Source organism: Carcharhinus amblyrhynchos, chromosome 25, assembly GCF_965287045.1.
Source record: "Carcharhinus amblyrhynchos chromosome 25, sCarAmb.v2.hapA, whole genome shotgun sequence".
NCBI classification, from domain to species: Eukaryota; Metazoa; Chordata; class Chondrichthyes; order Carcharhiniformes; family Carcharhinidae; genus Carcharhinus; species Carcharhinus amblyrhynchos.
This window is the reverse complement of record NC_137348.1, coordinates 12,350,571-12,374,728: the sequence shown is the minus strand read 5'-3', so window position 1 is coordinate 12,374,728 and position 24,158 is coordinate 12,350,571. Positions and strand designations below refer to the sequence as shown.

The window sequence follows — 24,158 nt, the reverse complement described above, 5'->3', positions numbered from 1 at the left end:
AAGCCAACTCGTGATCATGGATTCAGACTAATAGCTACGTAACCACTGTTATAGATCGACTGTTGCCAAGGCACCTTGATGCAGTTTTAGAATTGACCCTTTTTAGTTTTTTTTTAACTGATGTGTATTTATATACGTTGATTCCCAAGAAGCCAACAGCACTGCCTTCTCCAAGTGATGGATGGGTTGAATTTTATCCGGAGCTCCGTAACGGACTGGAGTGATTTCCTTTCTCCTCTTGAAGGAAAACATGACGAGTTATATTTCATAATCTCTCTGACCACATAGCGAAAATAAAATTCTTGAAGTGCACAGTATTTCATGCATGAGCCCTCATATAACATTCCTTTGCTGGGTTCTTCAAAAAGCCATGAGTTTTGAATGTCAAAGTCTTTCCATTTCTTTATTTCTTGTAACCCCTGCACCCACCCCCCATCACCACCATGTGTAATACAATTAAATTCTAATAGAGACAATAACTTTGTTTTCTTCTTGTTTCAGTCATTATGAACTAAAGCGCATTGATGACATTGTTACATTCTTCAATGACTTCAGCGACCACCTAGCAGAGGAAGCGCTGTGGGAACTATCATTAAAAATCAAGCCACGCAACATTCAACGACGGAAAACAGAGCGTGAAGAGAAAACCTAGGATTCAACAGGAAGGCTAAACCTTAGATGGCAGCTAATGACCCCCATCAAGTGACTTACTTTACTTAAATTGAGCTGCAGAAGCCAGTTCATACCAGTGTGCTTCACCTTTTTGGAGATTTGTTTCTAAACAAGATCGTAAAACAGGTGGCACCACTCTAGGGAAACGTTACAAGTTTTATGCCATTGCCTGCATTCAATTTCCTTTCCTACCATCCGTGCCAAGCTGTTTTTACGAGTCCTATGTTGGACCCATTCATACAGCTCACTTTAACTGGCAGACCCCAAGTGATCTGCGGATAGACTCTGCTTTGGAGACTATTTGACGTTGTTAGGTACAAGGGTACGACAATTCACTCACTAATTGTGGACTTCTGTTTATAGAGTAACAAATAGTGGTACTAGCAATTGCACAGGAAACCTTAAAATATAATTCTGTACTGTAGGAGAAAGACTGGCTCATTGTAAATACCAGAATACTAGTTTGATGTGCTGTAATGGATTTTTTTTTTGCATGAGTATGACTGCCAGCAATTGAGGATTTGTTGGGAAAGGCAAATTCGTTGTACATAGAGACCGGACATATTTTAGCCAGGCTGGTACTGAAAGGGCTGGAATTGCTCCTCACCATTGTTCAAAGTTATCAATTAGCAGACTTTCATAAGGTGTTACCACATGTGGTTGTACATTTTGTGCATGGACTCTGCATTATGGGGTTTTAAAACGTTAAGCAGAGTTTTTTTTTTAAAGGACTGTCTTTTTTTGTTTACTGTTGAGAATTAAGCTGCAGTTGATCATTTTCAGTAATGGGAGAAAGTTCTGAAGTTGACTGGAGGTTTCTGTACATAGCCTACACATTAACTCCACAAATGAACTCTTCAAAGCAGTAGGGTTGTCTACTGAGTTTGACTGATCAACTCTTAAACTAGTCAGTGGATTCACCTCTATTTACCAGGTCTTCATATTAACTTGTGAAAAAATAGATGCTGCTGGGTAGAGTGTCACCCTTGCTGCTTTAGGTTGTTAGGCACACATTCAGGCTATTAATGTTGCCTAAGTCTGCACATCTAGAAAGGGAATCTGAAATCATGTTTCATTATTGAGATAATTATTTGTTCAACCGGAAATGTTTTCTTCCTGCGTTGAGGGGATTGGAAAGTGACCCTCAATAATGATCTAGTACATTAGTTCAGGTAAGGAAAATAATGCACTTTCACAGGCAAAAGTTCATGTTGTTTGTTTTCAGTGTCGCCACGCTGACTAAATTATCATGTAGGTTTAAGCAGTCGGCATTATTAGTTTTAACACTTTCACTAGCACAGACTTCGAATAGGAAGGAAATACAATATAGTTGATTAAAAATGCATGGATACCCTGAAATATATTGTCAAACATGCTAATATTTTTGATTTCCTCAAAAGGAGGTGACCTCTATCAAAATCATCTTTCAGTGCCATTTTCACTGCAGTTCCTGTTCTTCAGCAGATGGTTCAGTTTGCAAGATTGAACAAGCCATAGGTATATTTGATGAGTGGATTAAATGCTTGTATAAACACCAGAATCTGTATAAAATGGTTGTTAAATGGCACACATCTTATTCCAACTATGATCTCACCCAGTGCATCCCAGAAATTTCAAATTTAGTTGTCACATAATGTAGTCAATTTCCTAAGATTCAGTCAAATTGAGTTATTAAAAAAAATTGAAATTGGTACGGGAAGAATTTTTTTTAATTGAATACTGAACAGTGAAGTGGTTAAATCCAGTCTGTGAGCTTCAGATTCTTCTGTCCTGGCCTACATTTGTTGTATTAAATTAATATTAATTTAGATGCATGCAGGGCCTGTCCTCACTACCAGATGGGTGACACCTGCAGTAGTAGTTTGGTTGTACGAGCACGTGCCTATTAACCTATTCAGAATTCAGAAAGCATGTTGGGAAAGAAAACATTTTTGCGTTGAGATGTGTCCATAGAGTGATGTGATGACGACTTGTGTCCCTTTTGCTGTTGCAGTAAGTAAAAAAGGAAATCACCTGTATGCGAGATTTACTTCAGGTGCTGGCCCAAAGGACTTTCTTTTCACTCTGTTTGCTAACTTGCAATTGGCTAAAATGAACTGAGTAAGCAGGTTTGTCCTTGATTTGGAGTAATTTTGGATGCAGAGATTGGTTTCTTTATCAAACAATGGCAACCTAATTTCTTTGATTATATTTGATTTTAAAATATCAATCATGGAAGTTCAGAGAGAGGTTGGTTAAGTGGTAAATAGATTAAAAACTAACACCCACGGAGTGTGATCACAACGGATTGTCATAAAAGAGGTGCATCGTCCTGTTAATAGGAAAGGGCTGTATAAGTCAAAGAAACTCATAATCTTTGTGAACAGCAAAATACATACACCCTAAGTTGTCCGGAGCGGCCTTTTTTGGCATCCATCGGAGGTTACAATTGAGTTTAACTTGAGGTGGCAGCGATAATTTTATATAGTTTTTAAGTTTTGTTACAGGCTATCAAAATAAGACATTTGGACGGTTTTGTATTTGGATGTTGAATACTGTATTTAGTAAATCATTAGCTCCAGCAAAGTACCATTTCTAGGAAAAGTATTTCACAATTTCCAGATTATTGGTGGTTTGTATCCCATAATATTAGAAAACCAATGATAATTGGCATCATCTGGGTATCAAAGTTAAATTTTGGAGAAGATTTCCAATTAGCTTGCATGTTTTATACTTAGCAGAGTATACCTGTGATACAATTAATATATCGGCGTTTAAAGTCAGGTTGGCTGATATAGTTAACCTAAAATTTGAAATACACAGTGAGATAACTTATTGACTTTGTGTTTCCTGGCCTGCATGTTAAGTGGATAGCATAAAGCATTGAATCAATTTCTGGTACTCAGCTTGGTCTTCAGTGCTTCCTTAAGCTTGAAAGAAATTCTGATCCTATACCAGAAGGAATTGGAAGTTTCATATTTCATTGGGCTTTCTATTGAAATTCTCATGCAGATGATGTGTTAACAGATTGCGTAAAATTCCTTTGATATCCATCTACCAAATAACAACTGTAGCAATTAGATTTATCAATGAATCCCCAAATACTTGGTCATTTAAAATTGTACTTCTGATGCCAGTATGGAGTAGGAATTAGAGAGCTTTGCAGCAGGTGCTGTCTCTTTCTTGTATTATGTTTTTAACCATCACCTATTTGGTGAGATTATCATACTTAATGGTCTGTCTTAGACAAGTTCCAACTCAATTCTTCTTTCTCCAAACCACTCTATCTTGTGCTTCTCCTCCACATGATCTCCCATTTTATTCTTCACTTACTCTCTCTTGATCTTGATACTTTCTTTATTGTCACTAATATTTTCCTCAATTCTTATTTCAATTGTATAATCAATATCTTTCTACTAAATGCAAGTTTCTTTTTCCATTTTAACTTCACCAGTTTTTGACATCAGCCATCTTCCATACTTATGAACCCTAGGTATTTGAATTGCCTCCTTGATTCAACTTGAGGGCAATTATGGATGGACTACAAATGCTGGCCTTGCTATGGATGCTCACGTCCTGTGAAAGAATCAAACTGTTCCTTAGTTTCTTACAATATTCACTTTTACCTGCATTCCTAGAAGCCTTCATAAAATCAGTCTTGCTCACCAGGATTTACATTTCATAGCATAAACGCTAGAATGGATCAGCTGCCAACAACTGTAGTCCATTCATGATACTTGCTACCAAGACTTTGTCATCAAGTTGCATCCAGTGACTTTCACCAACTAAGCTGCCAACATTTATCCCCGGCAATGGAAGACAAAACTGATTTAATTCTGTGTGATGATCTAGTCACTATTTGGAAAAGCTGGTTGAATGATATTGATTTTCCATCCCTGCTATTGAAATGTTATCATTTTAAGATTGATATTGGTTAAATCACCACCATACTTTCCTGTCAACCAAGTATCTGTTTATCAGAAATGTATTGAAGTCCTCAGAAATGGCCTTAACCTTTGCCCTAAAAGATTCTTTTAACTTCAATCTGAATTCCCTGCGTGGCAAATATAGAACAAGAAAGTACTCCCCCATATACTGTTAATATTTCACATTAATAACGTCGATGAATTATTAAAATCACAGTGTAGTGTACCAGTTGTGCCCTCAGATTCCCAGTTTTGATTTCCCAGCGGTGCCCATGCACTATTTTTATCTAAAGCCTTTGGTGTTTGACTGTCGCAACAGTGAGAATTGACAATAGTGTGAAAACTTCACATTGCAGTAAATGACTTTATAGTAGTTACTGCTTGATAACAAGTAAAATAACTTTGACATAAATAACAATGTGATGTGGTATATTTGTGTCTCTGTTTGACTTAAGAGAGAAGTCTTTTGAGTTGAAATTGAAATATGTGCCATCTCCCGGTCTAATCACCTTCGATTGGATACTCCCATGCCCTGGTGTTTAATTTTGTAAAGTGGTACATCAGTTTAAATCTGACTTTGTTAGAAACATACTTGAATTCAGATTTGTGGAGCCATTTTGTCTTTCTCTGAAACCCCATCTATATGGGACAGAATGCAGTTGTATTGAGCCCATTGTTTTACCGTGATAGTCACAAAAGCCCTTTCAGAGCAGATTAGTATTTGAGGGAAAAGTCTCCCAGTTTCTCCTTTATGATATGATGTCCCAGGTGCTTAATTTTGTAGCCTTGGAAGTAACGAAGCTCTCCTGTGGAATGCAGTTCAAATGATAGCTGAGGTTGAGGTTTCAATTATGCTTCCCCACTTTTAACTAAGCAACAAAGTGCTTTTATTAAACATTCAAATTTTTCTTCTGTCCAGTCAGGTAAAAGTATTTCCTATGGAAAATTATTCAGAAATGATATTGTAGTTTGCTGAATTAAAGGAACCACGGACACCTTGAATTGTTCAATTCTCATTGCATATAAATTTGGAAATTTTTGGATTTTTTTGATTAAAAATGTATATTTTTGCGTTCAGCCTTACTGGGCCTCCATCTTTGAGTAACATTTAATAACAGGGAAGTATGTGATCTAGATTGGCCTACCTTGAGTGAATTGTGCTTATCAAAAGATATTTGTTCATTGCAGTGACTTGTTCATTGCAGTGACCCAGTGCAGAACTAACAGTTCTATTTCAACAGTATTTTCAATTGACTCTTAAACATTACCTGAAATTTACAAGAGCCTTTAACAAACCATTAAAATGCAAGGTGGATGTTAAAGTTTGTGAGAATTCTTTGACAGTAGAATTGTGTTCAGTTGCATGGAAACAAATAGATATTATAAACTCCAGTCGAATGGAATGTATTTTTGGCAGACTTGCATTCTTAATAGCAATGCACTTGTTTAGACTAATCTTGGTTACCACACATTTCAAACAACTAAATTTAGTACTATCTTGTTTTAGAAAATCAGCAGTATCAGTTGGTTGTTCAGCACTGTATTTGAGTTTTGGTCTAGGGTTACTTATTAGTAACTTCACTATAAAGTGAGAAATTTCACAGCTGAAGTGCATTGTACTGAAGTGATGAACTAAAAAAGACCATCCCACCCTTGCCACGCCCCTGCCAATCCCACAAGTTGTGTTCATTTGGCCTTTTGGAGATAGTAGTTGTCATTTTTGTGTTTCTCTGCTGGCAAGATTAAAAAATGGAAAACAGTGCAGATCGTTGAAGAAAGTAAGGGTGCATGATACAGCTGTGTGGAATACTTTTGCTTTAAATGTGATACTCCAGTAAATTGGATCAGATTAAATAGGATTGGATTTACAACTTTGAAAATATTTGCAAAAAAAATAAGCACAATGCACTTGAGAAAGCAAATTAATGTTAAATCTGAAGTCATAACCATTTGAATTTGTGCTAACTCACTGATGGATTCTCGACAGCCTAGAAAAATGTCCACGTAACTTTTGAATAATGCTTTTATGTCCATTGTTTTCTTTTTGTTGCCAAAATAGTAACTTCACAATCAATACAACATTTTTTGTATATATACAACATTTTATATATATAGATATATTAAAAAAGTAACCTCTGAAGAGCCATTTTTTCTGATTTAATTTTTCTTTTAGTTTTGAATAAAAGGGAGCACAGGGCATTTCCACATACAGGGCCACCCACTGAGACCTTACCAAAGCACCTTACTTTATGATTTTGTGGTGTGGAACTTAACACCAGCTACAGTTTAACACACAGGAGTAGGTCACTTTAAATATGCTGCATCATTATGCTCAAGATTGTGTGTAATTGGAAAGTTTATGCCATGGCACCTGTTAATAACGAGCTGACTTGGGGACTAAGTAAATGGTATGTCTCAAACTCTTAATTTTTTTAATTGGTTCTGACCACAGACTGGTGGCTGCTTAATCTAGATGTGGAACCCAGTTAAATTAAACTAGATTGGTTAATTGTGATGCAAATACAAGTAATCAAAATGATAAATTTTCTAGAGTCTTGAGCAGATGTGTTTAAACTGAATCATGTTACCTTATTGTTGAAATGTGTTGTACTAATTGCTCAAAGAACTTAGAAGTTGTCAAAGTGCCCTAACTTTTTAAAGAAATTCTCCCAGAGTCACAGCCTAATACTGCCGATGCCGGCCTCATCTTTGCTTGAGTATTACTTGTATATTCTAAACTGTCATGTTCCTGCAACCATTTCAGATATGTAACATTTTTTTATAAATAAAGGCTAACATTCATGTTTACAATGCATGCAGCAGACTGCAGATTAAAGAGACAATCAAATTCAGTGGGAACCTGGTGCCTCTTCATTTCAGCAAAGTGCAGAGTTGTATACGGGGGGCGAAGCAGAACTGGATACCATTACTGCTAAATTTCACTTGGGTCAGGATGCATAAGCATTTGGATCAGATTTTCTAATAACTTGTCACCAAACGTAACTCCAATTGATACAGCCCATTGTAATTTCTTCTTCCTCCGGTCTATGCATAGATTTTCTCCCAAGCTGTTTAAAAATTGTACAATATTTCAACCACTTTTATTGTAGCCTCTGTGACTCCTTCAGATGCATTAATGTTCCTGAGTTATAGATTAGAATAGTTTGTGTTCCGATTCACAATTCCCAATGGCCAAATTTGCAAGAAATCTAAATTGCATTGGAAGTGATTTGCATAAACTGTACTTTTTCAGGAGCTTCCTAACTAAGTCTGTAATTATGAATCACTGTATTATACCTCAACTACTTCACTGCCAATCTCCACATGTCCAAAACCACTTCCTGGATTGCTAAAGTTCCATTATACACTTAAAATACAAAGAAACTGATGAGAATTTTGAGCAAAAATATTCAGTAATAACTAGTTCTTTAAAGTTGAATTGTGGATATTTTAAGGAGCAAAAACACCATTCCCTTCCCATTAATAATTCAATTAAGCATTTAGATTCTATTCAGTGGTGAAACTTATTCTTACCTTGAGTTACTATGAATAGAACTTCCATAAGCAATTGTTTCTTCAAAACATGCATATAGTTTGAGCTTTATACATGACTAAATGTATGCTACAAAATTCAATCTAGAAGTATCAAAAGAAATCAGGCAGGTACCAAAGGGAGCACTGGATAGACTGAAGAAGGTATTTGAGGACCAGGATCTCAAACCAGAGTTTGCAGTGATATCCTATTTGTGTCAAAGATTTGGACAATCTACAGCAGGCATGTCAAAGCACTGGGGAAGTACCACCAGTGATTGCTTTGCAAGACTCTCCAAATCTGTGTGGGGGCGGGGGGGGGGGGGCGCAAGACAAATATTCCACCAATAGCATCCTCTTGTAAGCCAGCACACCAGCGTCATGTTGTTAATCACTCAAAACCAGCTCTGCTGAGTGGGAGATATCATTCCTATGCCTGACATCAGACTCGCAAAGCACTTGCTCTCCTTGGAGCATGTTTGGGGCAGGAGACTTCCAGGCAGACAGCAGAAACCCCCTCTTAAGGATATGCTCAAAGCATCTCTTAGAACTTGAGGAAGTCCCTGGTTTGTAACCAACTAAAATGAAAGTTTAATCAGGAAGGCATGGAAGACTGAGCGACAGAGAGCACACAAACCTCCAAGTACCTCATTTGCTGGACCCCTCCAGCACCACCTGCTGTGCCTCAAAGTCATACATCGGATTTATTTAGAATTGAAGTGAGTCCTTCTTGATCGTGAGGATCTGCATAAAAAGCAAAGGTGAGGCTTGCTTTTAGCAAACAGATAAGTCTGAAGGAGTCACTTGAGAAAGTGTGGGAAGACCAAAACTACTGGTCAACCAATAGATTGTAATAGGGATTGCTGGAGATCATTCTTTTTTTTCCAAAAAAGATAAGGTAGAACGCTGTCGATGGCTCATAGCCAGCCATTCGGCCCAACTGGGCTATGATTGGTAATCATGATGTGGAGATGCTGGCATTGGACTGGGGTAAACAAGTCTCACAACACCAGGTTAAAGTCCAACAAATTTATTTGGTAGCAAAATCCACTAGCTTTTGGAGTGCTGCCCCTTCGTCAGGTGAGTAGGCGTTCTATTCACAAACAGGAATAAAGACAAACTCAATTTACAAAATAATGATTGGAATGCAAGTCTTTAAGGTACAGACAGTGTGAGTGGAGCAAGCATTAAGCACAGGTTAAAGAGATTATCTCTTTACAAATTGAGTCTAGTTGAGTGGCTGGAATGTAGCTTTTAGATGCCCCTGTATCTGTGGTGGATGGTGTCAAACAAGTGGGCTGCTTGTGCAGCTAGCTCACTCCAAATAGAGCCCTGTAGATTACAACCATGCTGCTGGAAGTTAGATATCTGCACTTAAGGGAAGAGAGTTGTTCCAGTGACCCATGCTAATACACTGGGTTCATGGCAGCTGGCAGAATTGAATTAACTCGAATTGTTAGTTTCATGTTTATATCACCACTTGTTGCAGTAATTCGCCTTGTGGGAAGGAAATCTGCCATCCTTAGTTGGTCTGGTCTATGACTTCAGACCAATGAAGTTGACTCTTAAATGCCTTTCAAGCAGCTCAAGTGACTTCAAATGGCATGCCCACATCCATGACAATAAAGAGAAAAACAATCTTATTGAGCTACACCTATAGCCACAGCATATGACTGCTCCATTTCTGGTTAATGTAATGTAATGGAAGGTTGATGGTAATACCATTAAATGTCATGGAGATAGTCATTGCCTGGCCTTTAATATTCACACCTCAGCCTCAAGACAGAGATCGTTTAGGTCTTACCTTTTAAAATTATGTGGCTGTCACTGTCTAGCCAGTATTTATTGCCTATGCTGATGGGCATGGACTTTTCCCTCAAGTGGGGATGGTATTTGCTGATGTAATGCTGAAGATTCAACGCTTGCAGCCACGATAGTAAAACACTGATTATCACAATCGTTTATGACTTCAACCAGTGGTGTGTATTTGACCTTGGCAGATGGTATGCCAGCAAGCAGGCTGCTTGAAGGAATACTGATCATCAACAGCAGTCAAGGGTGGTCATTGCCATGGATAGTGTGGAAAATTGCCCACTAATACCAGCATTGCAACTATACAAGAATACTCCATAATGAAAATGTATATCCACATTTTATTCAGGAATATTAAGAATTCAAACAATAGTATAAAGTGAAAAACTAGCTCCTGACAGGAAGAGAACAGCAAACTTGTACAGTAAACATGCTGAGTCATTTTATGCAGTTCAGTTAGATATGGTAGCAGTGAAACCTAGGCACTTTTGTTATTTACAGGTGAAATTGCATGCACAGGTACGGTGTTATTATTCTAAAGTTAGACACACAAGAAAATTTAAGTTTAAAAACACTATTTACAAATTCGATACATTCTGTGCAGTTAGCCAAAGAGCTGATAGTCTGTTGTCCAACAGTAATGAATTGTATTATTTAAAATTGAAATGATCAGTTCTACCCTAGAACTGACCAACTTTCCACTTTGACGTCAAGCATGACTTCTATTTTAAATTACACAGCAGTATTTTTTCACCATCATTCTGAACTAGAACAGCCTCTGCATCGAAAAAAGGAAAATCATTGTAAAATAAATAGTTACATGTGCCTCCATTTGAGAAGTCAATCAAATTTAGCACAATATTTTCTCAGACTGGAAAGATCAAATTAAATCTGGATAGTTGCTGAAACTTTAGCCTCAACTACTTTTGCCTAATTTTCACATCTTGTATATACAATATTGTTATTTCCAAATAGTAATCATCTTCCCTATATAGTCAAACTAAAACATGTATGTGTGCTTATCAGGAATGTTCATAAATAAATTTGTTTTGGCTCCCCCCATAAAAATCCCAAAAGTTTTACCCATTGTAAAAAACCTTTAATATTGAAACATGCTTTACAATACAAGTTTTGGATAACAAAACAAGTTTGCTTCTATCCTTTAATTGTCATGCAAAACAGCCATTTGTTTAAATCAGTATCCCTATTAAAATGAAACACTGGATTTTCTCCTCCAAGCCCAGACTGGGACATCAGGTTTGTGAGAGAAAAAAGCCATCTCGTGAATGTACAAAAGCAGCTCTTACACAATTTCTAAGCTGAGAAAGGCAGTGAAGAAAGATGTCAAAATAATTTAATTTTTTTTCCTCAAATTCAAGGTTGTCTGCAAAACCTACAGATTTTTGCCTGCAAGTTACTTTTTCAAGCTTTGGCACTGCAGTGAATAGAACAGTTATGAGCTCTGGAAATGCCATGGGGGGATGGATTTTTCTATCATGCAGCAATCCTGCTGAACACCCCACATGTGTGGCAATTAACAAAGGCTTTTTTTTTCAAATGTTACACAGTCTGATGCCAAGTGGAACGCACCTGAATGTACAAATTCACAGGTGGTGTAGCAAACTGAACAGATCGCAAAGAAAGACACAAGTAAAAATGTGAACTAGTTTTGATGCATCAAGTAAAATTCAGCAGTAAATTTACTTCCCTCAGTAAAAGAAATAAAGTTCAATAACTAAAAGCTGAATGGCAATCAAAATACCAACAGCTGACCTGGAAGAGCACTGACAATGAAATTAAAATACAGTGGTTGAACTTACTGAAGTGAATGCATTTGACAGATTAGTGGTCTGCACCCAGCCTTGGCAGTATGTTCAGATCAGGAACCGTCGTCACAACATTTTCAATTTGTTCCTCAGCTTTTTAAAAGCTTTAAAAACAAACTCACAAAAAACGCAGATGAACATGTACAATGGTAGAATTAAACAATATTCCCAACAATAAGTTACAAATAATGAATGGCAGTTTAACAAAGTGATGGAATGGTGAGTCTTTCAATCAAGCTGTTTGCATCTATTACAAAAGTCATAGGAGCAGTAATGACTGTATAGACAAACTCCTTTTTATGACAAGATTCCTGAATGTTCACTTTTTGTGGAATGTGTTCCTTGTTTCCAGTTAAACTCAGTGCTGGAGTATCTTTATTACCAGGGTAACACTACTTTTAACCAGCATTTTGGTATTTATATTCGCTGATTGCTTTATTTTTATAGTTAACAATTAATTAGCAGTCTTAATCATACTGAATTTTTGAAAAATTGCTTTCAATCACAATGCCTCATTACTTGAGCAAATTCCCTACCACACTTTGCATCAAAGACAATGGGATGTCAGAACATTTGGTGAAATTTGAATCCAGGCAGAACATGGAGCTGTAATGTTGTTAAAATATAGTGCACATTGGGAGGTCAGTTAAGTTTTTAAAAAGTTCTCAGCTATTGCTGGTGTAGTAGGCTAGATACTTCTAGGAAGCAGAAGTATGTTTTCTTCACCGAAATATAAAAGTAGTGGGTCCACACTTGAAAGTTCTTTACAGCCAAAAGAGGAAATACAGCCCAACGATGCCTCTGATCGCAGACTCCAGCTTATGACAGAAGAGTCATGCAGGGCTGCCTCCAATGACTGCAAAATCTCAAATGAAAATAAGGGCACCCATGCATCTTGTTAAAACCAAATTCAGTGTTTCTTCATGAAAAGATTTTTTTAAACTCACCTATCAGCCTCTCAATTTCTTCTAGAACAACAGTATTTTACTTATTTGAACTGCTGATCTTACTACTTAAGTAACTAAAATTGCTTTAAACGTGCTTCAGTAGTTCACCAGTACTTGTTTTTGGTACTATTTCTTTGTTCAAGTAACTCCTCTAGTCGGTCTAAATGCCTACTAATGAACAATACTTGCACACAGGACAAAGCAGCTGCAAATAAACATCCAAGATTCTTTGGTAAGTTCTGCAGGAAATGCCCAAGGATGAAATGTGTGGCATATAAAGTAATGAATAACTGTAAAAGAGTTACAAACTGTCCTGGCATTCCTAACCAATCTAAAATGCTGTTTCGAGCAGAAAAGTCTTAATAAGGATGCTTGCAACGCACAAATCCAACCAGACAGCACTGTGTCCACGCTACTCTCACTGGCAAACGTTCAGAATGAGGAACATGTTTTATATTAATAAAACTAGATTTAAAGAGGCATATAAAAATGTATTGTGACACAGAGCATGATCGTTCTTCAGAATGCCTTTTCTTGACCCCCCCATTCATTAACATTTCACAGTTCTACAATACAAAGAAAAAATTTTAAAAAACAGTTTCAACAGAGTTGGCTCTCTATTGTCATGGAACTAGTAATGGATGCCACTGTACAATTCTTCAATTGTTTAGGAACAGCTGCCATTTATTCTAATAGTCTGCCATGATTATTTTCTGTAACGTAATTCAATCCTTTAGCTTTGAGACAAAGGAGTGGCAAACTTCAAGACTGTAACCCAGAAAAAAAAAGGGATTTTAAGAACAGCTTCAAGTAAAGTTGCCAACCTGATATATTCACTATCTCATTTTGACATTGTATTCACATTACCTTTGGTCAGTAAAAAACTGACACCGTAAATTGTTTCAAATGAAGTTATATACAGTCCAGAACTGGAAAAGCATTAAATTTTAACGTTATGGTTGATATTCTTTTATCTCTGGATCTGTCGGACAAAGGCTTGGACCAACTGGATTAGGGGCTCCTGGTTCTCAGGACTCGATTTAGACACAGAGCAGGTAGATTTGCTCTGAGGAGACAGCAGTAAGGCCGCAGCAGGGGAACATGGTGTGCCACGACGAGAATAGCGGGAGATGCTAGACAGAACGGTACTCTGGAATAATAAAAGAGAAGTCACAGTAAATATGAAACATTAGAGGAAATGTTTAATTAACCTTAAGTCTTAAGTATACTTTCTACTGTAGGGTTGCTCATTTATTTCTAATTAAAATATTAACCTTTACAGAATAAACAAATGCTTTAATGATTCGTTTGTAGCTGTGCTTTATTATTGGGAAAATGTCTCAGATTGTCTCCCTACTCTAGGTTCACTTGGAACTGGAGCTTATAAGCCCCACCACCCACATTTTCATTATGATAAAATACTCTGTAAATCACAATCATATATTTCATGAGTGCATACACAAGAATGAACAATACTCCAGAGTTTACATTACGGTGGGAAGATATTTATCTGATCACCAGTTAACCAAGCCAGCTGGGCCTTCCAGTACACATACTGAATCATTTCCTCTTACTGTATATCAGTTTCCATGTTGAATAGGACTGATTAATACAAAACAGTAGCATTAAGTGTTCAAGTATCCGGGTTTAGGTTAATGACATGCCAAGTGTTTTAGTACGTTCTATAGTACAAACAGCCAATAATCTCTCTTATGCATTGGTCAGGATGGCTTCAATACCAGATTTCCGGCAAATAGTGATAAGAATAAAGTGAGCAGCCAACTAAACACCAAGGAATTTGCAAACAATAGGTTGACATAAGGCAAGTAAAACTCCAAACTACATTATGCAATTTAGGATCCAGGCAAAGTACTTTTTAAAGCAAACTAACTGCTTAATAAAGGTTAAAAATAACTTAGGACTTTAGAAGGACTCCAAAGGCAAGTTAGGGGAGAAAAAATATTGAAAAGCAACAGTGTATGTGAACAAGGACCAAGACTGGAGGCAAACACAAAGGCTCAGAATAAAAACAAAGAAAATGGAAGAAAAGGGAAATTTTACAAAAACAGATATGTCTGAACAATGCAAGAAGCAATCTTTAATTAACTTTTATACTACATCTACACACATACACAATTAACTTCTACACTATACACATTCACACACTACGTTGGTCAGCATTGCTCATTACTGACATTGGACTGGGGTGGGCACAGTAAGAAGTCTCGCAACACCAGGTTAAAGTCCAACAGGTTTATTTGGGATCACAAGCTTTCAGAGCGCTGTAGCGCTCTAAAAGTTGGTGATACCAAATAAACCTGTTGGACTTCAGCCTGATGTTGAGACTTCTTACTGAACAATTGAAGTGCAGCGCAAAACTGAAAAGTTACCAGCTCTGAACTCAGCTCCTGTTTCATTCTCTGCTTGTCCCGTGAGTGAACAGAAGGATCCTTCAGATACCGGACCGCTTGTGAAATCAGCACATAGAAACAGTTTTCCATTGTGAACATCAGGAGGGACCTATAACACAAGAGGATATCGTTGACTTTATTAGGGAAGGGAGTAATGGAACTTACAATTTAATTAGCTTAGCTTTAATTTCATAAAATTCAGCCACTGGAATATTGTTCATGACAAGTTAGAAAACTGGCAAAAATATTAAAAGATGTGATCAGAAGTAGACTATGTGAGTTTGTTTCTTGAGAAATTTAAACTGACTCCTAAAAGTATTGAGATATAGAAAAGAATAAAACACGTATTAATATAAGCCTAATTAAGTACTTCACCAATAAAATGGCAGATAATTTACACACATGGACCAGCTAATCTATTTTGAAGGACGTTGGTTGAAGACCGATAGTAAGTGATGTGTAAGTGATGGCCAGCACTGGGAGAATTTCTCTGCTCTTGTTCAGTTATGGTGCCATAAATCTTTTAACTGAAGACACACAAGCTGCAGTATAATGACTCATTCAAAAGTCACTATTGCAGAAGATTTTCACAGTGCAACACCAGCCTAGATTATAGGCTTAAATCTCTGGAGTGGGGCTTCAACCCACAATCTTTTCACTCGGGCAACTTCAATCACTGAGCCACACTACCATAAATCACATGGGTTTTTGACACAGTTTGGATGGTGATCTGATTTTTAATAAATATTAAAAACTTTGCAAGTACAAGTTTTTAGTAAATTACTGATATTTAAGTTTTGAGCAAATATAAACCTTGTAGAAAAGCAAAGAACAGCTGGTATGGCTTAAATTACCCTTCTCGATCATAAAACCTTGGCTCTTGCACAACTATTTTAAGCTATACCACACGTGTGGTCTGGGAACGGCAAAGAATTTTTTTTAAACAAACCTCCAGACTCGTAAGATGGAAGCAAATCCATCTAATGATTATATTTTACTCATAGTATGTTTAATTAGGAAGGAGATAGAATAAAAAAAGTCTCTCCAGTTGTGACTTGGAATACAATTAATTCAACTTCGTTGGTTACAGATTGTGCTGTTGGCCTCACATACCAGAACATTTATCATCCCCAATTCCCAGCCACAACAGACATTTTACTTCTCTAAGTATTTTAGGTATTTGTTTCCCTTGGGCGTGGAACGTGCTGATATTTCCCCCCCTCTCTTGTTCTTACAATGGCATGTTTATAAAAACGAACCAGCATACTCCCTCAGAACAAAAGGCAGACCCCATACTGGAAGGCAGGATACTGTAAAATGACATGTAAACACTTGGGAATGGGCCTTAACCACTGAATCTTACGCCAAACAGAATCAGTGGATTGTCTAACATAACAATTGTTTACTATAGTTCATGACACATCAAATTGGAACAGTGTACAGATTAGTATCCCTTGCGGCATGTTAAACCAAAAAAAAAATAAGCTTGAATTTGTTTTAAAATATAAAGGAGATGTCTAAGGAATCTCAGTTCTTAATTATCTAGATTAATTGTTGAATATTAGCAACCATAAGTGAAGCAACCACAAGTCCTAAAGTGCAAGATGTGAAATTAAATTCAGTAAATTGAATAAATCATATTTTGCACCAGAATAAATGGATTGCTGTAAAAAAATTGAACTAACTCACTAATATTCTTCAGGGAAAGGAAACCAGCACCGCTACTCAGTCAGGCCTACATGTGACTCTAATCCACACTATGTAGCCAGCTTTGAGTGCGACAGCAAGACTGTTGTGCCATTTCCAGCAGCAACTGCAACTTTGACAGCTAAGGGACAAATATAAAACTTGTTCTAAAAGATCCAAGCTAACATTTTACAAATAATACCATCTGCCTCTACTTGAGAGAGTGGGCAAATCACTGAGTTATAATAACAAACGTTGGTGAAATCAAAAGAAAAAAAAACGTGTCTACAGAGCCTGAGGGAACAGATTTTCATCTATATGGTCAACGGCAAGAACTTGGGAATGAAGTGTATTGTGTATCACTGGTATCAATGGGTGCTATTCTGATTGGCGGTTGGTGACTAGTGGAGTGCCGCAGGGATCGGTGCTGGGGCCACAGCTATTTACCATTTATATAGATGATCTGGAGGAGGGGGCTGAGTGTAGGGTGACAAAATTTGCTGATGACACGAAGATGAGTGGAAAAGCAAATTGCTTGGGGGATGTGGAAAGTCTGCAGAGGGATCTGGATAGGCTGAGCGAGTGGGCGAGGACCTGGCACTTGGAGTATAATGTTGGCAAGTGTGAGGTTATCCACTTTGGCAGAAATAATAGTAGGAGGGATTATTATTTAAAAGGCAAAAAGCTGCAGCATGCTACGGTGCAGAGGGACCTGGGGGTCCTTGTGCACGAGTCGCAAAAACCCAGTCTGAGACGCAGCAGGTGATCAAGAAGGCGAATGGAATGTTGGCCTTTATAGCGAGGGAGATAGAATATAAAAGTAGGGAGGTCTTGCTGCAACTGTACAGGGCACTGGCGAGGCCGCAGCTGGAGTACTGTGTGCAGATTTGGTCACCGCACTTGAGGAAGGACATATTGGCCTTGGACGGAGTGCAGAGGAGGTTCACTAGGCTGATACCGGAGATGAGGGGGTTGGACTATGAAGAGAGATGAAATAGACTGGGGTCTGTACTCGGAGTTTAGAAGGATGAGGGGGATCTTATAGAAAGGTATAAGATAATGAAGGGGATGGATACGGTAGAGGTAGAGAGATTCTTTCCACTTAGAAAGGATAGCAGAACTACAGGGCACAGCCTCAAGATAAGGGGGGGTCAGTTTAGATCGGAGTTGAGGAGGAGCTTCTTCACTCAATGAGCAGTGAATCTCTGGAATTCTCTGCCTGTTGAAGTGGTGGAGGCTACCTCGCTAAATATATTTAAGTCACGGGTAGATAGTTTTTTGATAGACAAGGCAATTAAGGGTTATGGGGAGAGAGCAGGAAAGTGGAACTGATCCACTTCAGATCAGCCATGATCTTATTGAGTGGCAGGGCAGGCTCGAAGGGCTAGATGGCCTACTCCTGCTCCTATTTCTTATGTTCTTATGTTCTATTTGATGCCACAAGTGAAATCTGTGCAAGGCAATTCTGCATCACAAGGGAGGAGAAAGATTTATACCGCTGAACTGAGGGTTCAAAAATGTAAAGTTCGTTTATCAAACTTCATTCAGTTTGAATTTTAAACCTAAATAAAGATAATTAGGAGAATACGAAGTACAGTTGGCTAAGGTGAACTGAAAAATTAGGTTAAAAGGTAACAGTGGCAGATTTTTGAGAGTTTTTAAATAATACTCAGAAAAGATTTATCCCAGTGAGAAAGAAAGGCTGATTGAGAAGGATGCAACATCCGTAGTTAAATACGTAAGTTAAGGATAGTTTTGAGTTGAAAGAAATATGACAAATCCGCAAATATGCATGGTAGGTCAGGGAATGGGACAGAGTTTAAGAACTAACAAAAAGTTACTAAAAAGAAAAACAAACAAGCAGAAAGCACACAAGTATTTGAATAGGAAACACAAATTAAGTTTGTGTTGGTCCTCTAGACCGTGTGCCTGGGACACTGATAATAGAAAGAAAACGGTGGAGGCGTAAACAGGTAGTGTGTGTCAGGCTTCACGATAGAAGACTAAGGAAACTTTCGAAGACCTTTGGTAAGTTAAGAGATGATAGAAAGAGTGCAATCACCATTACCAGAGTGGTAAGAAAACTATTAAACATAAAGGCTGACAGGTCCCCAGAAGCAGATGGCTTGCATCATTCTTAGAAGTAGCAGCACAGTTAGCATTGGTTATAATCTTCCAAAATTCCTTACATTCTGGAAAGGTTCCAGTGGAATTGAAGATAGCTAATGTTTATTCAAGAAATGAGGCAGAAAACTGGAAACCATAGGTCAGTTAGTAGCCTAATGTCTGTCATACAGAGAATGCTAAAATCCATTATTAAGGATGTTACATAAATACTTAAGTAATCATGATTTGATCAGGCACAGCTAACATGGCTTTGTGAAAAGGAAATGATGTTTAACTGTTAAAAGTTTTCTGACAAAGTAATTACTTCACAAAATAAGAGCACATGGTGTAGGGGTCACATATTTACATGGATAAAAGGTTTGGTTAGCTAACAGGGAGCAGAGATTATAGATAAATGAGCTTTCTTCAAATTGGTTAAGCTGTATCTAGTGGTGTACCACAGGAATCAGTACTGGGGCCTCAGCTATTTACAATCTGTATCAAAGACTTGGAGGAAGGGACTGGATATATGGTGGTTAAATTTGCCAGTGATACCAAGATAAGCAAGTAATTTGTCACGAGGAAGAAGAGTGTCAGCAAAGTGATATAGAAACATAGAACAGTACAGGCCCTCGATGTTGTGCCGAGTTACGTCCGAACCCAAGATCAAGTTATTCCACTCCCTATAATTCTGGTGTGCTCAATGTGCCTATCCATAACTGCTTGAAGGTTCCTAAAGTGTCCGACTCCACTGTCACAGCAGGCAGTGCATTTCACACCCCAACCACACTCTGAGTAAAGAATCTACCTCGGACATCCCTCCTATATCTCCCATCATGAACCTTAAAGTTATGCCTCTTAGTAACAGCTACATCCACCCGAGGAAATAGTCTCGGCACGACCACTCTATCAATCCCCCTCATCATCTGATAAACCTCTATTAAGTCACCTCTCATCCTCCTCCGCTCTAAAAGGGAAAAGCCCCAGCTACCTCAACCTTCCCTCATAAGACCGACCCTCCAAGCCAGGCAGCATCCTGGTAAATCTCCTTTGCACTCTCTCCAATGCTTCCACATCCTTCTTACAGTGAGGTGACCAGAACTGCACATACTATTCCAAATGTGGTCTCACCAAGGTCCGGTATAGTTGCAGCATAACCCCATGGTTCTTAAACTCAAACTCCCTGTTAATAAATGCTAACACACTATAAGCTTTCTTCACGGCTCTATCCACTTGAGTGGCAACCTTCAGAGACCTCCACCTCATCCACTACTCCACCAATCTTGGTGCCATCAGCAAATTTACTAACGCACCCTTCAGCCCCCTCTTCCAAGTCATTGATAAAAATCACAAATAGCAGAGGACCCAGCACTGATCCCTGTGGTACACTGCTAGTAACTGGCCTCCAGTCTGAAAACTGTCCCTCCACCACCATCCTCTGTCTTCTATAAGACAGCTAGTTACTTATTCAATCGGCCAAATTTCCTTCTATCTCCTTACTTTCTTCATGAGCCTACCATGGGGAACCTTATCAAACGCCTTACTACAATCCACGTATACAACTTCAACTGTTCTACCTTCATCTACACACTTAGTTACCTCCTCAAAGAATTCAACCAAATTTGTGAGGCAGGACTTACCCCTCACGAAACCATGCTGACTATCCCTGATTAAATTGTATCTTTCCAAATGGTCATAAATCCTATCTCTCAGGACCCTTTCCATTAACTTACCGACCACCAAAGAAAGACTAACTGGCCTATAATTACCAGGGTCATTCCTATTTCCTTTCTTGGAGAGGCACAACATTCACCACTCTCCAGTCCTCTGGCACAATCCCCATGGACACGGAGGATCCAGAGATCAAAGCTAAAGGCTCTGCAATCTCATCCCTTGCCTCCCAAACTATCCTAGGATGTATCCCATCAGGCCCAGGGGACTTAACAACCCTCAGGTTTTTCAAAATTGCTAATACATCTTCCCTCAGAACATGTACCTCCTCCATCGTATCAGCCGGTATCACACACACATCCTCAAAAACATGGCCCCTCTTCTTAGTGAGAGCTGAAGAAAAGTATTCATTCAATGCCTCACCTGTCTCTTCTGACTCCATGCACAAGTTCCTACTACTATCCTTGACTGGCCCTAACCTCACCCTGGTCACTCATATTTCTCAGATATAGACAGGTTAAGTGAGTGTGCAAAAAATTTAGCAGAGTATAACATGGGTAAATGTGGACTTGGTTACTTTGGCAGGAAAAACAGAAAAGCAGTACACTACTTAAACGGAGAAAGACTGCAGAACTTGGTGGTGCAGAGGGATCTAGGTGTCCTGGTCAATTAATCAAAGTTAATATGCAGGTACAGCAAGTGATTACGAAGACATAAGAACATAAGAACATAAGAAATAGGAGGAGTAGGCCATCCAGCCCTTCGAGCCTGCCCCACCATTCAATAAGATCATGGCTGATCTGTCGCTGCTCAGTTCTACTTTCCCGCCCTCTCCCCATAACCCTTAATCCCCTCTCCTATCAAAAACCCATCAACCCGCGTCTTAAAAATATTCAGCGAGGCAGCCTCCACCACTTCAACGGGCAGAGAATTCCAGAGATTCACCACCCTTTGAGTGAAGAAGTTCCTCCTCAACTCCGTTCTAAACCGCCCCCCTTTTATCTTGAGGCTGTGCCCCAAAAGGAATGTTGGCACTTATTGCAGGAGGAACGGAATATAAAAGGTGGTTTTATCACCACTGTACAGGCATTGGTGTGCAATTTTGGCTTCCTTATTTAAAAAAATATATAATTGCTTTAGAGACAATTCTGAGAAGGTTTACTGGACCCATTCCTGGGATGAAGGGTTGCCTATTGAAGAAATATTGAACAGGTTAGGCCTATACCAATTGGAGGTCAGAAGAATGAGAGGTGATCTTACTGAAACATACAAGATCCTGATGGGATGTGATAGGGTAGATACCCAGAAGATGTTTCCACCTGTCGGGGAGATATAAACCAGGGAACACAGCTTAAGCGAAGAGGTCTCCTGTTTAAAATTGAGGTGGGGAGAAACATTTTCTCCCAGAGGGTCATTAGTGTGCACAATTTTTCCCCAGAAAGCAGGAAGACTGGATCTTTGAGTTTACTCAAGACAGAATTAGACAGATTTTTGTTAGGCAAGGGAGTCAAGGATTATGGGACCAAACAGGAGAGTGAAGCTAAAACCACAATTCGATCAGCCATAATCTTACTGAAAGCTGGAACAGGCAAAAAAGGACCAAATGGCCTTCTCCTGCTTCTATGTTCCAAACAATTTCTACTTCTTGATCGTCAACTATATAAACACCATTTTAGTAACTCATAACCAAGGTTTTAGTAGAAAATAATCATCCAGTCAGAAACTACTTCAGTACACAAAATCTGCAGCAAGCATTCCAACACAAACAGAACTTGCATCAAGACAGCTGGGCTAGGCTAGGCCTATAAATGGAGTCTGATGTATACACTGCATGTTTCAGTGGCAAAATCAACACAATGTTTGATTTAGTTTGCTCTTTAATTAACAGTTTTTCTGATAGTCTATGACCCAAAGAAATATCACTCAATACGGCTGAGCCACTGCCAACAAAATGTTTTGAGAGATTTGGTTTTTTGAAGCTAAAATCTAAAAGAACTTATCTTCTTTAAACTTACTTTAATGATTTTGCCTCTTCAGATGAAGTTAATGGTCCCACATTCAACGACATAGGTTCCTTCTTCTTATCAATCTAGAAAGAAGAAAAAAAACTAAGTAAAGACAGAAATATAGCACGCATGCTATATGCTATTCTAGAAACAATGGTGATGTCAGTGTGTGAATATTCTCTATTTATATTGTAAACCTACATATTTAGGTTTTTCCTTTGCTTTCCCTTCCTTCCCCCAGCTCTCGTTATGGCGGCTGCATTCTAGTATCTCACTCAGTTCGTCCTTCTTCACAAGCCACTCTGAACAGACTATTCAACAATGGGCCTGAAACAACTCAGCAGATCCTGAACTCACTTGCCAGCCTGAGAAAGCTGCCTGCAGAAGCCACTTGATAACCGTTAGAAACAACAACTGCTAGTCTTACACCCTTCCCTATTTTTGGGGCTTTCAGTACAAGTGAAATCCTTAATGTTTTGACCTCAAAGAATCTACAGCAAAAGATGCAGTAGATCTATTAGGTCTTTTGTGTACAAATCAAAAAAATAATTGCTGCGTAGGTGATTTCAGTATAATGAGAATATGTTAGAAAGTTTTTTTTAAATTACAATGAGGAAAGGTTGAGCTTTGTCTGAAACTAATTATGTTTTTGAGATTACTCTTGTTTTAAAGTTTATCTATTAGTCACAAGTAGGCTTGCATTAGCACTGCAATGAAGTTACTGTGAAAATCCCCAAGTCGCCACACTCCAATGCCTGTTCGGAGCATTGAGGGAGAATTTAGCATGGCCAATGCATGTGACCAACAATTCTTTTGGACTGTAGGAGGAAGCCCATGCAGACACAGGGAGAACATACAAACTCCACATAAATTGTGACCCAAGCTGGGAATTGAACGCAGGTCCCTGATGCTGAGAGGCAGCAGTGCTAACTACCACGCCACCGTGCCATGTTTTGATACAAAAGGATAAGAGGAATTGCACATCTGGGATATACCAGTTGTTATTCAAATATCCTACAGGGATGTAGAAAATTTTTTTAATAAAGTACAGGAAAATCTCCATTTGTCACCATGATTTGGGAACAGGAGGTGCCAATTAATCAAATACGCCAGCTAACTAAGATATAAAAAACAGCTGTGTTTTCATCCAATCAGAAAGCTCCAGGCTGATCATGTGGGTGAGGTCTTGCGAGATACGCAGCAGTCAGTGAACTTAGTGAGCAGTACCAAGAGAACATGGTGCTGCAGAGTGGGAGGCAAGGACAGGCCACTGATCACAACTACCACTGAGTTGACAAAAAAATCAGACCCAACCCCAACATTCCAATTAATAGAGCGTTCCAAATGGTAGACTGCCAGGTAATAAAGATTTCACTGCGTGCTGAAGGATGGTTTGTGATCAGTATTATCATTCATAGGTGCAGTCCAATGTCACACGTGCAATTATAATATCAAGGTCCATCTTTTAAAAATTGAAACTAGCACACATTCCACGTCTTTGCTTACTGTATAAAACACTAACTTAAAAGGACACAACAGTGTAGCACATAAGATAGAAGGTTTTTCTGGTAACGTGGAGCCATCA

General features: G+C 38.5%; 2 protein-coding genes across 15 annotated transcripts in view; one reads left to right on the top strand and one right to left on the bottom strand.

Annotated features, from left to right (window-relative positions):
- rapgef1b (Rap guanine nucleotide exchange factor (GEF) 1b) overlaps window positions 1-7,429 on the top strand; it is a 194,725-nt gene extending 187,296 nt beyond the window's left edge. For all 12 annotated transcript variants that reach the window (XM_080212343.1, XM_080212337.1, XM_080212336.1 and 9 more), the window contains one exon: window positions 502-7,429. In XM_080212343.1, the coding sequence (XP_080068469.1) occupies window positions 502-652 (151 nt within the window). In that variant the 3' untranslated portion in view covers window positions 653-7,429. The remainder of the gene's footprint in view (window positions 1-501) is intronic.
- Window positions 7,430-8,444: 1,015 nt separating this feature from the next.
- nup188 (nucleoporin 188) overlaps window positions 8,445-24,158 on the bottom strand; it is a 97,838-nt gene continuing 82,124 nt past the window's right edge. The window contains exons 43-46 of one of the 3 annotated variants that reach the window (XR_013889452.1): window positions 22,583-22,656; window positions 15,084-15,213; window positions 11,741-13,843; window positions 8,445-8,852 (exon numbers count right to left, since the gene is read on the bottom strand). Coding sequence is in view for 1 of the 3 variants with exons in the window: in XM_080211944.1 (XP_080068070.1) it covers window positions 13,664-13,843; window positions 15,084-15,213; window positions 22,583-22,656 (384 nt within the window). In the remaining 2 variants the exon portion in view is untranslated. Of the gene's footprint in view, window positions 8,853-10,241; window positions 13,844-15,083; window positions 15,214-22,582; window positions 22,657-24,158 lie in introns of those variants that run through there. The other 2 variants (XR_013889451.1, XM_080211944.1) reach the window with 2 other exon arrangements.